The sequence below is a fragment of the Marmota marmota genome, unplaced genomic scaffold (genome assembly GCF_001458135.2).
Source record: "Marmota marmota marmota unplaced genomic scaffold, marMar, whole genome shotgun sequence".
In the NCBI taxonomy this organism is placed as follows: Eukaryota; Metazoa; Chordata; class Mammalia; order Rodentia; family Sciuridae; genus Marmota; species Marmota marmota.
The window spans coordinates 13936587-13950950 of record NW_025999905.1 but is presented as its reverse complement, the minus strand read 5'-3'; the positions used below and the strand labels follow the sequence as shown (position 1 = coordinate 13950950).

Sequence of the window (14364 nt, the reverse complement as noted above, 5' to 3'; positions counted from 1 at the left end):
ATTGCTAAAATTGTAATGGGAGAGAGGAGGAGGCCAAGAAAAAACGAATTTTCCACTCCAGAGATTAGTAAAATTCATGTTTTGTTATAGCAATCACAGAGCTTTGCAGCTCCAGCACCTCTATATCACAGTGTTCCTACCTAGAATTGCAACTGTAGTTAGATCTGCATGTACCAGGAAAAATTTCTGGATTGAATACGAGTCTGAAAATACACTGCGGGTAAAAACTTCTGTCAGTAATGAAGTTGCTCTATTTCAACATCTCTGTTTATTTTCTCACTGCTCTTCCTGTGCTGAGATGATGATATTTTGACCTGATTATTGCAGACTTGGTCAGCAATTCAGGGGTCTAGGTATTAAATGCAGAGGCGATTTGCCTCATTTTGTTTGCTTTAGTGATATTAATGATAGTGCTTATCATTATCCCTCATGTTTTCCCTGGTACAGGTGGATGGTTGAAAGTGATTTAAACATAATATGATAGAATTAGGGGAAGTGTAGAAAAGGATCACATGCAAAGGAAACAGTAGCTTATCTGAAGGGGAGGCACAGTATCCATTAAGATTGTCACAGTAATACCATGTTCTAGACTATGGGCTTAGAGCCCTGTCCTCCAAACAGGTTGAGCCTTTCCCAAAGAGAAGGGAAAGGTGGGAGATTGGGGCTTTGTGGTCAACAGTATCACTTGAGGGCTGATTAGGAGTGGGGCTCTCAGGTCCCACACAGCCTTTAGAATCTTACTTTAACAAGATTCCCCTTCCCTCCCGGATGACTCCTCAGCAAAATTCCGAGAAGCCTGGTCTACATCACCATTGCACAAGCAGATGTATCCATATAGCTACCTTTTGCAGTTTGGTGGTTTGTTTAGTAAATAAATGTTTTATTGTGTGGTTCTGTATTCCAAGTGATGTCATACACTCAGCAGGCTGAGAAGCTGCATTGTTTTGAGAAAACGAATTCAGATGATACAGCATTTAATCCACAGGACAAAATTGCTCTCAAAGCCAGAGACACTGGTTAATTGAGAGAGGCGTTGAGGAATTAGTTAATTAACACTTTGAACCTTGAACATCAAAGGTGTCCTGTAAAATTAGAAGTTAATATCAACCATTTGATCTAATTGCCTCTTTTGTTGATATCTGTTTTCTCATTTTGTTTAAAAAACATCTGTATATTTGACTTTTAATCTTTCTGTTGTCTTCATGTTAACTTGCAAGTGAACACGTCTGAAACTGGCTTATGTGCCTTAGATTATCTTTTCCATAGTGACACTTTACCCCAAAACATGCTTCATCAAAAGCTAGAATATCTGACCAAGTATCTCAGCAGAGAAGTTCATTACCTATTTTCCTTTGTCCCTGAAAACATAGCACCTCATAGCAGTCCTATGTATTGTCAGTTAGGTATGATTCCAAGATATATGTGACCATGCCAATCACGAGAGATAGAAAAAATGTACTTCTATTTTAGGAATACAAATAAATAATGACATCTCTGGTCCTTCAATACTGACTATAGACTAAAGATCGCCAATACATGATGCCACTCTTTTTAATTTTCTTTCTTTTTTCTCTTTTTAACATTTTAATATAATTCCACCCTCTTTTTTCATAACAAAGGGTGGAATTCAATGACATTTCTGCAAATGAAGAAGCATATTTCAGAAAGTTTTGTTTTTACACTGAGGCTGATACTGATGGAAAAGTAGGCATGAAGATACTGTTTGTAGTAACCAGGCTGTGGCATATTGTGTTTTAAGACAGAGTACAAAGAAGGTGTTTTATGTTTGGTTACACATATAGCTGGATCTATGGACTTATGATCTAGGCTATTTAACTAGATTGTTTAAATTATATTAGAAAGATGCATAATCAAATTTGTTGCTTGAGACAAATTTTGGGGCTTAATCTTGGAAGAATCATAAATAAAACTATTTTCACCAGCTGTGGTTACAATTTTGTCCCGCCTTCTAGGAATTATTTTGTTCTCAAAGGGACTAAATAAAAATTTACAAATGGTTGAACCAGAGTTTATCACCACCAACTTGAAGAGTGTGGCTTTACCAGGGCAGAAGCACTATGTATATAAAGGGCTGCTAAATTTATTCCTTTATTTACTCAAACATTATGAACTTATTTTGAGAACTTATTTTGTGCCTCAGGCTTTGTAATTGTTGGGGATTCACAGTAAGTTGTACAAAGTCAACTGTTTTCCTAAAAATTATTTTCTGGAGGCAGAAACAAATATTATTCACTTGAAAAGATGTAGGATTACTACATAAAGGTAATTTGAAGAAAAACTATAAGAGGATTTAACTCTTAAGTTTTCCTAAGAAGTGATATTTAAGCATTAATCTGAAAGATGAATAAGAGGTTATGTCATTTGTTCTTGGCTTGCTTGAACAAATGTTTAAAAAAGCAAGAATATGAAAGGAAATGACATTATACATAACATATTTATTTATTTAGAGGAAAATATGGGGCCAATTTCTCATTATGAATGGCTTTGCTTTTGTCCAGGAGGAGCTGTGTTGGGTCAGAACTAGTTGACTGGCTTCTCGAACATTGTCCTTTTGTCCAGTGCAGATCTATGGCCATAGGAGTCTGGCAGCTCCTACTAGACATGGGAATCATGTCATCAGGTTAGTATTATATACTTTATTAAACTGTTTGACCAAAATATATTTGCGTTTCTAGAGGATGTCACAACCTGGATGGAAATTGTTTTTGAAGGTAAATATCTACAATCCTTTTTTTTTCTAATCAAAAGTACCAAGTCATCTTCTGATTCACTTATTTTTATTCACACGTTCTAAAAGAATAATTAGGAACTTGTTGATTTAGAGACTAATACCTGTAAAAGGTCTTTCCCTCACCCTCTCCTTTCTCTACTCAAGATTCTACTCACAAAGTTTTTTAATCAGTGACATCTTTAGTTGCTTGCTCTGAATGTATTATTTATCTTGCTGTACTTAATCATCAGAAACTGATTTTGTGAGTGGGACGTGTATGCCATTTTAACTAAGTAATTATGAATGCTTCGAGATATGACCTATGAAGATTAGCTGTTTAAACAGGATAGAAAATAGATGGTGATATCTCTTTTCTTAGTCGAACCCAGGGAATTGAAAGATTAGAAACCTAGCAATCTGGATTCTTTAGTGCAAATCTCTCAGGTGCTGGCTCATCACTGAGAAGTCTTTTTTTCTTTTTCTTTATAGGTAATGAATTTTGAGAGCATACCCCTGGTGCCATTGTGAAAGAGTGGTACAGATGGGGACATGGTTGTAATCTTCTTAGTCAATAATACCTAGCACCTAATACTCTTATTTAGAAAATCAGTTAACTGCTTTTGTGGAATGGAGGTATTATCAGCTCACTTGCTAGGTTCAGCCTTCTGGTTAATAGAACATTCATTTTGTGTTAATGTTTTTTTGGAAAAGTCTACAACTTATAATTCCTTCACTTGTGGGTTTCCAACCATGTTAGTAATGACATTTTGGATCAGGCAAGTCTATGTTGCAGATGCTATCCTGTATGTAATATAATTTGTGCAGCATCCCTTTCTTCTGCCTTCTAAGTGCCATAATCACAAACACACGCTAGAGTTATGACAACCAAAAATGTCTATAGACATCACCAAATGTCTTCTGAGGGGGGCACAGTCACACCTAGTTGAGAACCATGAATCTTGCTAACTTAAAACTTGCTGTCATATAGTAATTGGGTGTCAGTGAAGAATTAAATATATTAGCTTGTTTTTGGACACTGAAAAACATTTCTTGCCATCCTCTTTGAGTCAGTATTGATTTTATTGACATTTGTCTCTGAAGCAGAATTATCAAAATCTTGTGAATATGCTGGCAAAACTTCAAGTAATCAAAATAGACTAGCCAATAAATCCTTTTCAATTCAATGGGATAGTGAACATGAATGAGCTTACAATGTAGAATCATAGTCTTACCTCTGGCTTCTCCTTAATAATTATTGGGTTTTCAATTTATTGTTTTATTTTGATTGTCTAAACTATATACTTAAAAAAAACTGATCCATATCTTTTTTTTTTTAATTTCAAACAGTGGACCAGCATGTGTATTTTCAAGATACTTATGTTTTCTACCAGTTTTCATCCGATGAATGTAGCTACCTGTACTGTGAATTTGAAAGAGAAGAAGAATGGCAAAATGGCGTCAAACTTCTGTTGCAACTTGTTCCTCTCATTCCTGCTAGAGCTGGCATCTGTGAGCTGTAAGTGGGGGTGATCATGCGCCATTGTTAGATGATTCTTAGAGAATGTGTACTGTGTCCAGAGACTTTGCTGTGCTCTTTAAGATCACTATCCAGTTTAGGAGGTAGTTGTACTATTCCAATTTTTTAAATCAATTTTTAAATTTATATATGACAACAGAATGCATTATAATTCATAATACACATATAGAGCACAAATTTTTCATATATCTGGTTGTAACAAAGTATATTCACACCAATTCGTGTCTTCATACATGTACTTTGGATAATGATGTCTACCATATTCCAAAGAACTATTCCCATTTTTCAGATGCAAGTTCAGAAAGGTAAAATAAATTGCTGAAAATTAAATCCAATTCCAAGACCAATGTGGTGTTTAAGTCCCAGATGTCCGTGCCTCACCAGCTGCACCACACTGCTCCTGATTTACCATTGCTGTATGGGTAGATGATCTAAATTAGGAATAATCATGATTGGGCTTAAATATGAAATGAAATAATAACTCACTTCTTAACCACCATTCCAAGTCGTGACTTTGCTAAGAAAGAGCTCAGCAGACATTTCTGAAAATAATCTAGATGCAATATTTGGCAAATTAAAACACGTGAATCATTATCACATGAAGATACTGAATCACTGTATGATTAAAATTAATTAAAATTAGAAGAGGCTTAGGAACAAAACTTTAGCTGTGATATGGAGACTTTGCCATGCCTTTGTTTATAGTGACAGTGACAAGCTTATTTCAGAAATGAGTTACAAATTAAAATTTCAGCTGAAATCTTTTATATACATAGAATATTTCAGGTCATAGAATATATCTCCATATTGTTAACTCCTTCAAGGGCAAATGAAATTATCCTCATTTCTTAGGTAAAAAGGTAGGTTCAGTTCAGATAGACATATCTGTATAATGTAACAGAGGTTAGTTACTCTTATTAATTAAAAGGTGACATTGCTGAATGGTTAATACAGTTTGTTTTTAGGAAATGAAAGTTTCAGGATATTATGAGACACTGTGCTAATAGATTTATTGAAGAGAATATATTTTATGTCAGGTACTGTGCTAAATAAATGCCTTATGTTCCATATTTCACTTTCAGAAGATTTCCATAAGACAGATACTGTTATTATCCCAATTTATAAGTGAAGAAACTGAGGCACGGGGACCAAGTAACCAGTACAAGTCACACAAAAGTAGCAAGCACAGAGTCTCGGTGTTTGGATCCATGTCTTTATAGCTCTAATGTCCCTTCTTTAAACACTTGCTATGGCATCCTTGGAAGTTATGGGGATCATTCTAGTATCCCCTTCTGAAAGAGTATAATCAGAAGCTATGAAAACTGTTTGAGTCGTAAAATGGTATGGATTTTCCCATCACTGCTGTTTATAAAGGCCCTTACAATGAGAAAGCAAAGTTCAATATCACTGAGTAGGCCAAGTACGGAAAATGTTCTTTATTGTAATGTGCTCTTAATAAGGTCAGAAGCATCTAAGAAAAGGCAAAGAGCATGTCAATAAACTTTAGTGAGCTTTCTAAGGAGTGGGATGCTTATAAACCAGAAGTGGTGTACTGGCTTTGACTCGGAGGGACCAGCATTCACTAGTAGCTCTTCTCAACCATTTCCTGTTCTGCACACGAAATGGATATGTGTGCAATCCCATGGGTGTGCCCAGATTAACAGGGACAGGAGGGCAGCAGAAAAAACCTTGCAAGAAGTCTTTGTGATTTAACACTACCTCCTTCTTCCCACCTCAGAAAGCAAATCTGAATGTCAGTGGGTGAGATGACAGTTCTGTGGAAAGCCTGAGTCTCTTCTAATTTCTAAAAATGAAGATACTTTTAAAATTTTAGCTCTAATATGAATTGCAGATGAGTTGCATCTTTTGTCACACTGATCACTTTGGACACAAATGTCAGCTTCTGGAGTTGAGAATCACCATAGCATGCCATGTTTATCAGCAAGTTTTTGCTGTTGGTGTGAACATGTGCTTTTGTGAGTGATCACTGACTCCTGCAGACAAATGGTCACTGGGGACCTATGAACCCTTCTGTCTCCCTTATTATAAGTATTAAATATAAAAAGATAAAATTATTGGAGTGGAGAGAGAGAATTTTTTCCCCTGTGATAGAATTATAAATCAATTCGTGTAATGGTAGAATGTAGTTGATTAAATTTTGGGAAGCCAGGATTCTGTTTATGTAGATTTGGAATGAACTATGGTCAGGGACACTGTCCTCTGACATTTGCATTGTCAAAACTCTTGGCATGGTTCCATACCTATGTTTCCATCCTAACTCCTGCTCTGACCTGGCAATCTCAACCTCTTCAGCCTCTGGCCCACACCAGTTACTCCTCCTGTGATGTGATGCTCTTGCTCTCTCCTCTGCCTCTGTCCTTATGAGTTAAATTCTACCCAACCCTCAAGGGGGAGCCCAAATCCTACCTTGACCACAAAACCTTCATAATGTCTCTGATCTGCATTGATCTTTTTTTGGGTAACTTATTGCTCTTGTTCTTTGTAATAAAAAAATAAATAAAAATAAAAACACTTAAATCCACTCTTCTGTGTCACTCTTAGCTGTATGTTGTTTCATTTTGATCCATTCTACTTAAATCCCTCTGGATTCTTATATTGTTCATTCATGTTGTTTATTTATGGGCTGAAAACCTTTTTCTTTTTAATAAGCTTTTTGATATTCAGGAGCTATTAGTGTCTACCTATTAGGTCCCTCTAATTTGCCATCTTCTCTCTGTCTTTCAAATAATTTGAGAGAACCACTTAATGTCTCTATGTAAACACAATTCTGTTCTATACAAATGCATTTCTAAAAGAGAAAAAAATAAAGAGGATTTCTTTTTTTTTAATTTAAAAAAGAATGTTTAAAGTAGGAGGGAAAATGAAGCTGCTTCAAGTTTCCAGGCTAGTTTGAGGGAACAAAATTTCTGTTCTAAACAAAATAACTTTTATACCCCAACTGAATAGATAATTCAAAAGGAGAGAATTGGTTGTCAAGGGTGCTATTGTGGGCAAAGAGAACAGTCATGGTTCCTCATTCAGACTGACAGCCAAGTCAAGTTACCCAGGGTGTACTTTTTCTAAACTCTGCTTTTGTGTTTTGGGTAGGAGGAGAGGAAGAATTGATGAAGAATGAAGAAGTAACAGTGTAGAGAGGCAGCCTATTCATTCCTTCAGGACCAGGAAGATGTTTCTCTCCAACATTAACTTACTTGAGGATCTAGGTCAAGGATCTAGGCCTTTATGGCAGCTCCCAACTCACCAGGTGTGAGAGGGGCAGGCATCTGAGCAGACAGAGCCTGTGATCCTTGGATATATAAAAATCTTTCCAGTTACAGAGCAACTGATGCTTATGCTATTATTAAAAGACTTGTAGAGGGTTGCCGAAATTGAACTCAGGTTGCACTTAGATATGTAAAGAAAAAAATATAGCTTCTGTGTCTTTTACTAGTGGGATCTTGTGTTTGTTGTCTATATGAGCCACCATCCCATTGGGTAGTCAGAAGGAGAAGAAGTCCCAAATTTTTGTCCAATCCAGTAAAATCATTTTAATATAGTAATTTTTAAAAATCTTTTTTAAACCACTGACCATGTTTTGGTACAAGAGCTCAGTCTCTCAGCATCTTGCTCTGCGCCTCAACTAGATATCATCCAGAGACATGATGAGTGGTGTGGGTCCCTGGACCCCTCGTTCTTGACAGCGGAAGACATGGGAGGCTCTCCTGTCCCAGCTGATACTTTCTCTACTGAAAGTGTCACTGTTCTGTGCACAGGTCTACATGTTGCCAAATGCAGTGGTTGATTTTCAGTCCTCGTCTTACTTGACAGGCCAGCGTCCCGTGGCACACCTGATCACTGCTTTCTGGAAGCAGACTTTCCACTTGGCATCCTTGGTTCTTTTATCCCACTGGCTTCTCTTTTGCAGGCTCCTTGCTTATTCTTCCTCTTCCTACAGCTTCAATGCTCTGATGGCTTGCTGACTCTGGAGAGACTGCCCCATTCAAAGATAGTCAATTTCTAGAGACAACTCCTGCAAGCTTACCTTTTATATGCAGATCAACCAATCCTAGCCCAGCCTTCTTCCACCTCAGGGCCACTTTCCACCTCCCTAATCACCCCAGGCTCAGGTACCAGGCAACTAAGGGCAGCCTCTATGCCCCAGGGCCTGGTGAAATTATTCAAACTAGTCAGATCCCAGCCTGTATATCCTACCTCATCTGGTATGGCTTGTGGGAACCACAGAAAATTCATGCTAGCATTTTTCCTGCCTCCTGACTGACCATATGGCCCCTTGAAGTATGTCATTCCCCTTCCTCTTGGGAACTGTAAATCTTTTCAGCGGCAGTCTTCTCTGAATCCAGTGTCCTCTGATTATTCAGGTTGGCCACACCTGAACAATAATAAAACCTGTTTTTAAAATACTGACCTCTAAACACAGAGTGTCCCAGAGCAGTCTTTAGTCTTCTCTGCTTTTCTGTTCCCTCTTTGGATATATCCTCACCCAGTCATGTATTTAATGTCAGCTCTGCAGCAATGGCTCCCAAAATTCAGGTCCCCTTAGCACCCTGTGAAACATGGCACCCACCCCCCACTCGCACCTGCGGACTCCCTCACCTCTGCTCTCTTTATGCTCATCCTGCTTAATTTCTCCTTTTCTACCTGACATGGGTAAGCAACATGAGAACTCCACTGGCAGTCTTAGTTTCTGAAAGATGCTGGATTCACACCCTCTGACTGGGTAGCTCAAGTTCAAGTCTGCCATTCCAATGTCCCAAATCTACCATGTATACTTCTGACATTTTCTCATTGGATTCTCATGACACCAGGATAGAAAGCAACACTGTTCAGGTAAACAAATAGTTTTTCAAGTATTTTCCAAAACCTTTTCCATAGTGAAACTCAGCTGAAATTTTGTATTAAGATCTTAGGTGACAAAAATTTCCATCTGTCTTTTTAAATGTTTTTATAGAAAATATTACTCTGCTCTTAGTCTTTGTTATTACTCATCACTCCCTCTCCCAAGGAAGCCTGGAGTCCTCCAAAATTTCCATTGTTTATAGATAAGGCTTATTCCACATATGGGAACAGATGGCTTACTCTTTATCAGAGCACATCTTTTGCGGAGGGGTAGGTCAGGTACCAGGGATTGAACTCGGGGGCACTCAACCACTGAGCCACATCCCCAGCCCTTTTTTGTATTTTATTTAGAGAAAGGTTCTCACTCAGTTGCTTAGCACCTTGCAGTTGCCAAGGGTGGCTTTGAACTCTGGATCCTTCTGTCTCAGACTCCAGAGCCACTGGGATTATAGGCCTGTATCACCGTGCTGGGCCAGAGCACATCTTAAATATACTACAGGAATTCTAGCAAAAATTGAACTTGTAAGTGCTGGGGTAGCTCATGGTAGAGCACTAGGCTCAGTCATGAGTTGAGCCTAGAATACGTGAGGTTGATCAAAGGGTTCAAACTTTCAGTCATGAATAGGAAAGGTAGCAGAATACAACAGACACTAGTATGGCAATATGTAAATCAATGGATGTGTAATTGATGTGATTCTGCAATCTGTATATGGGCTAAAAATGGGAGTTCATAACCCACTTGAATCAAAGTGTCAAATATGATATATCAAGAACTATGTAATGTTTTGAACAACCAACAATAAAAAAAATAAATAAATGTAAATTAAATTTTAAAAAAAAAAAACTTTCAGTCATGAGTTGAGCCTAGCATGTATGAGGTCCTGGGTTCAAAAAAAAAAGTTTTTAGGATTGGGGTACGTGAGCCTTTGAAATGAAATTTAATTAAATATGAAGTGTTAGTCTTCAATCCTCAAAATAAAATGTGCAAAAGATATCAGTATCTGATTTTATTTAATTTTAGACTAATATATCACTGTGTACCCTGGACCTTTAATGAAACCTGTCATATTCACAATCTGTCACTGTTTTGTAAATTTCCTCTGTCAGCATAACTAGACTCTATGAAAAATGATTTTCTTTCAAGAGGTGAACAGGTGTTTGCATTCATGATATCAAGATCTCAAGAAAAATGTAATTCTTATTCTTCTACCATCTTACTTTAAGAAAAAAAAAGATAGGAATTTGCTCTTTTAAGCAATATGGACCTCTTCAGAATATCACAGTTAAGGGCAGGGAAAGGGGACAATGTTGATCAAAGGGTTTAAACTTTCAGTCATGAGTTTGAGCAAGTTCTGAGGATCTAACATGCGGATGGGTATGGATACTGACCATTAAATATACAGTGTTTACAGAGATCAAATCACTACCCTGTACACCTTAAATATACACTGTTTATACTCTTTAAAGATGACTTTGGTTTTATCTGAGTGAGATAGGGAGCTAGTCACTCCAAGATTTTGAGTGAGGAGAGATGTGCTATATCTTATATTTTTGCAAGATCACTGTGGCTCTTGGGTCCAGGCGAGAGATGTGGCTGTGACCACAGTGGTGGTAATGGAGGTGGTGAGAAGTGGGAGATCCACTTTGAAGGAACAGCCAACAGGATTTCAGGATGGGTATAGCAGGGAGTGTGAGGGAGAGGGAGGTCAAGGATGATTTCCAGCTAGAAGGGGGGAGCTGCCACTCATTGAGGTGGAGAAGGCTATAGGAAGCTTGTTCTTTTATCTTTGGGAGAGGGGTGAGTAGAATGACGACATATCCAGTTTGATGGTTGGTGGGACAAGGGCAGAGGAGCAAAGCTTCTGCCATCCTGAATCCTTACAGTAGCACCCTTAAATATTAGATCTCAGAAACTTATAAAGACATCGGCACCAGGACTCAGCACTCTCCCTTGGAGAATTAACCAGCTCTGGTCTGGCCTGTTGGTAAACAAAGTCCTTTAGAAGCAACCAGGAGAATTCCCAAAGACAGAACTTGCTGGCTGAGAGCTTCCTACTGGCACAAACACTCAGGGATGGGTCTCCTTTCTTGGGGTCACTCCCTTTCTCTCCTGTCTGTCACTTGCTACTGCTGTTAGTTGCTGATTCCTGCCAAAGTTTCCTTGTTTCTTTTCTTTAACCACTGATATACCAAACCCACAGCTTCTCTCTTGTTCACATCCCCCTTTGGTAATAATGGAAAATATGCAAATATTAGACTTGATATTTTTTCTGCAGCATTTGTTTCATTATCTATTTGATCTGATAAGTGAGAACTTTCCTGGGTTGCACTGATGTGTATTTGCACATATAAATAAACTTTATTTACATTTTATAAGAATACATTTGCTAAGAAAAGTGAATTATAGTTTTGGGCGTTTAGACATATAGAGTTGAGTCGGTAGAATAAGGTAAAAAGTGGCCATGGCATTGACGGTAGAAGAGTAGCCAAGTGCTGTCCTCTCATTTTCTCCCTTCCTTCTTTCTCAAGCTCTTTAGCTGTCTGCCTATGATGGCCAATCCTGTTCCTCTGAGCCTCCTTTACATTAGGTGAGATGCAGGTGGCTGCAGGTGGAGGGGAGACTGAGTTCTGTTGGCAGGAAAGGAAGAATATTTCTGAAGTTTAGAGCTCTCAGCCGGCAGTGGGGGTAAACCTGAAGAGCAGGGTCTGGAAATGGTGAGCCCAGACCTGGGCTCTAGAGAGGTAATTTTGGTATCTATATGAGATTGAGCAGAAGAAGAGAGAGCAGAGCCAAACAAGTGGATTAGAAGGTGATCAGAGTTATGTATTCAGGAGAGGTAAAATGCCTGGACTGTCTGAGAGGCCTGGCAGGGAAGGAGGGACCAAAGGAAAGAGGAGGATGTGGTGGTTGGCCAAAGAAGAGATGGCCATGGTGTGAATTGGGTGCCACAAGGAGTGAGAGGCCCGGAGAGATGGTGTGGGCTGGAGGCAAAGGGGTCAGTATGAGTCAGGTGCAGTTCATGGAACCTATCAGAGGCTCACATGGGTGAGCATAAAGTTCCTGGAATTGCCACATAGAAGGCAGATGGAGAAACAAGGAAGCTCAGGGGGATTCAGAAGCTAGAGAAGGATTTGGGAATTCTGGGTATAAATCTAAATCGTGGTGACTGAGGTAGTAAAAGTGGGATATGGGCGGCAGGATTGCTCCTAGGAGATCATCACTCTCTTTCATATCTATTTCCTTCAGAAACGTTTTTGCCAAGGTATGTTTTGTGCTGGAAGAATGATGAAAGATAGTTTTGCTTCTGAGCATGGACTGAATTATTTGTTACTAGAGCGACCACAGCTCAGCCAATTGCTCATGAAATAACCATTACCAGTCATGTACACGCGTGCTTCCCTTGGAATTTTGAGTTTCTTTCAGCAGTTTATTGGATAGATTCATGGCAGAATCTGTGCTAGCACTAAACACTCATGCCCATTAACTAATCCTCCAGGGATCTTTTGGGGTTTGAGAATAACGAAGAGGCAGCACCAGCCCACTCTTTCTAAGACAGATAAAGCAGAAGCCCTTGCTTGGTGCCCCTGTCTCTAGGGTGCTTGGCTCTTAATTTCCTGTCAGATCCCTCCAGTCACTTTAGCTTAATCACGTAAGTCTGGTTTGGTGGCTTAGGTTGTAAAGGGTTTCAGATAGATAGATCTCTTCTCAGTAGAATTTTAATAATAAAATTTGCTGTTTGACAGACTCATTATCCAGATTTTTTTTTAAAATATGCCAAGGCATAGTGCTCAGTTCCCACTGTTTTTATTGGGCAGATCATTAGCAAGATTTTCAGATACCTTGCTGCTGCATGAGTAATTAAGGTATTTGATAACCTGAGCACTGCTCTATACCTGCATCTAGCAATTCTTGTAAAGGCAGTGGCTTGTAATTCATTGCTTTGATTTAAAAAATGTGACTTTTTTTTATTATTCTTGAAAAAGGGTGTAATAACATTTACAGAAGCAAGAAGCCAATGCTGGAATTGATCCGACTAGCTTTTCCCTTCTTGAAGAGTTGCTGCTCAGCTCTCCTGTGAGCTGGGAGAAACCTTCCTGCCCCACAAGGCCTGTGCTCCAGGTGTCCCACTGCCGCTTCTGAGATTGAAATCAATCACTGGATTGTGATTCTGATAACATGGCTCTACAGGGCAATTACTGTGAAACACTCCACATGCATAGAATGTGTCGAAAGGGATTACTTGTGGAAATAGATTTGGGAGACAATTTTATATATTCAGTTGGCATTAGTCAATTTTTTTTCTTTGATCAAACCAGGAAAAAATGTCATTTGTAAGATTTTTCTTAAGTAGAAAATTTTATATTAGTATATACATTTGCGTAGTGGAAATTTTTTCACAACTTAAGTTAAAAATATAATTTTTTAAGTAAAACCACTTAGGGTAGCAGTATGGAGAGTATTCAAAAGACTGGGAATGAACTACCAACTATCATATAACCCAGCTATCCCATTCCTTGGTATTTATACTGAAGAACTAAAACCAGCATGCTGTAGTGATGCAGGCAAATCAATGTTTATAGCAGCACAACTCAAAATAACCAAGTTATGGAACCAGCCCAGGTACCTGTCAACAGATGAATAGATTAAGAAAATATGGTATATATATACACAATGGAGTTTTAATCGACCATAAAGAAGAATGAAATTATGGCATTTGCTGGTATATGGGTGGAACTGGAGAACAACATACTAAGTTAGATAAACCAGTCAGAAAGTCAAGGGTCCAATTTTTTTTCTCATATATGGAAGCTAGAGCAAAAGAAGGAATGAAAGCAGGGTGGCTGAGGGGATCCCTTGAAAATAGAAGGAGTTTGGTGCAGTAGAGGAAGGGGATTGAGGGGGAGGGAGAAAGGACATGAAAAGGGAGGAACAGTAGCATGAAATTGACCAAATCACACTATGAACATATGTGAATATACCACAGTGAATTCCACCTATGTGTATATCTATATACAGTTCCAATTACAAAACAATAAATAAATAGAAGGAATACCAGCAGAGTGGAGGGAGGGGAATGGGGGAAAGAAGAAGGGAAGGAAAGAGGAAGAACTGGGACTGAAATGGAACAAATTATGTTCTATGCATATATGATTATAATGTATAATTATAATGAACTAGTAAAAACACTTTTAATGTGACTTTTCCTAAACAAACAAACTGATATACCTTACCCTGTTA

At 38.4% G+C, this 14364-nt stretch overlaps 1 protein-coding gene across 1 annotated transcript in view; it reads left to right on the top strand.

Moving 5' to 3' along the window:
• The window catches only part of Rapgef5 (Rap guanine nucleotide exchange factor 5), a 236419-nt gene that overhangs the window by 42522 nt on the left and 179533 nt on the right, over positions 1 to 14364 (top strand). The window contains 2 exon segments of the mRNA XM_015498139.2: positions 2520 to 2641; positions 4079 to 4247. Coding sequence (XP_015353625.2) covers positions 2520 to 2641; positions 4079 to 4247 — 291 coding nt within the window.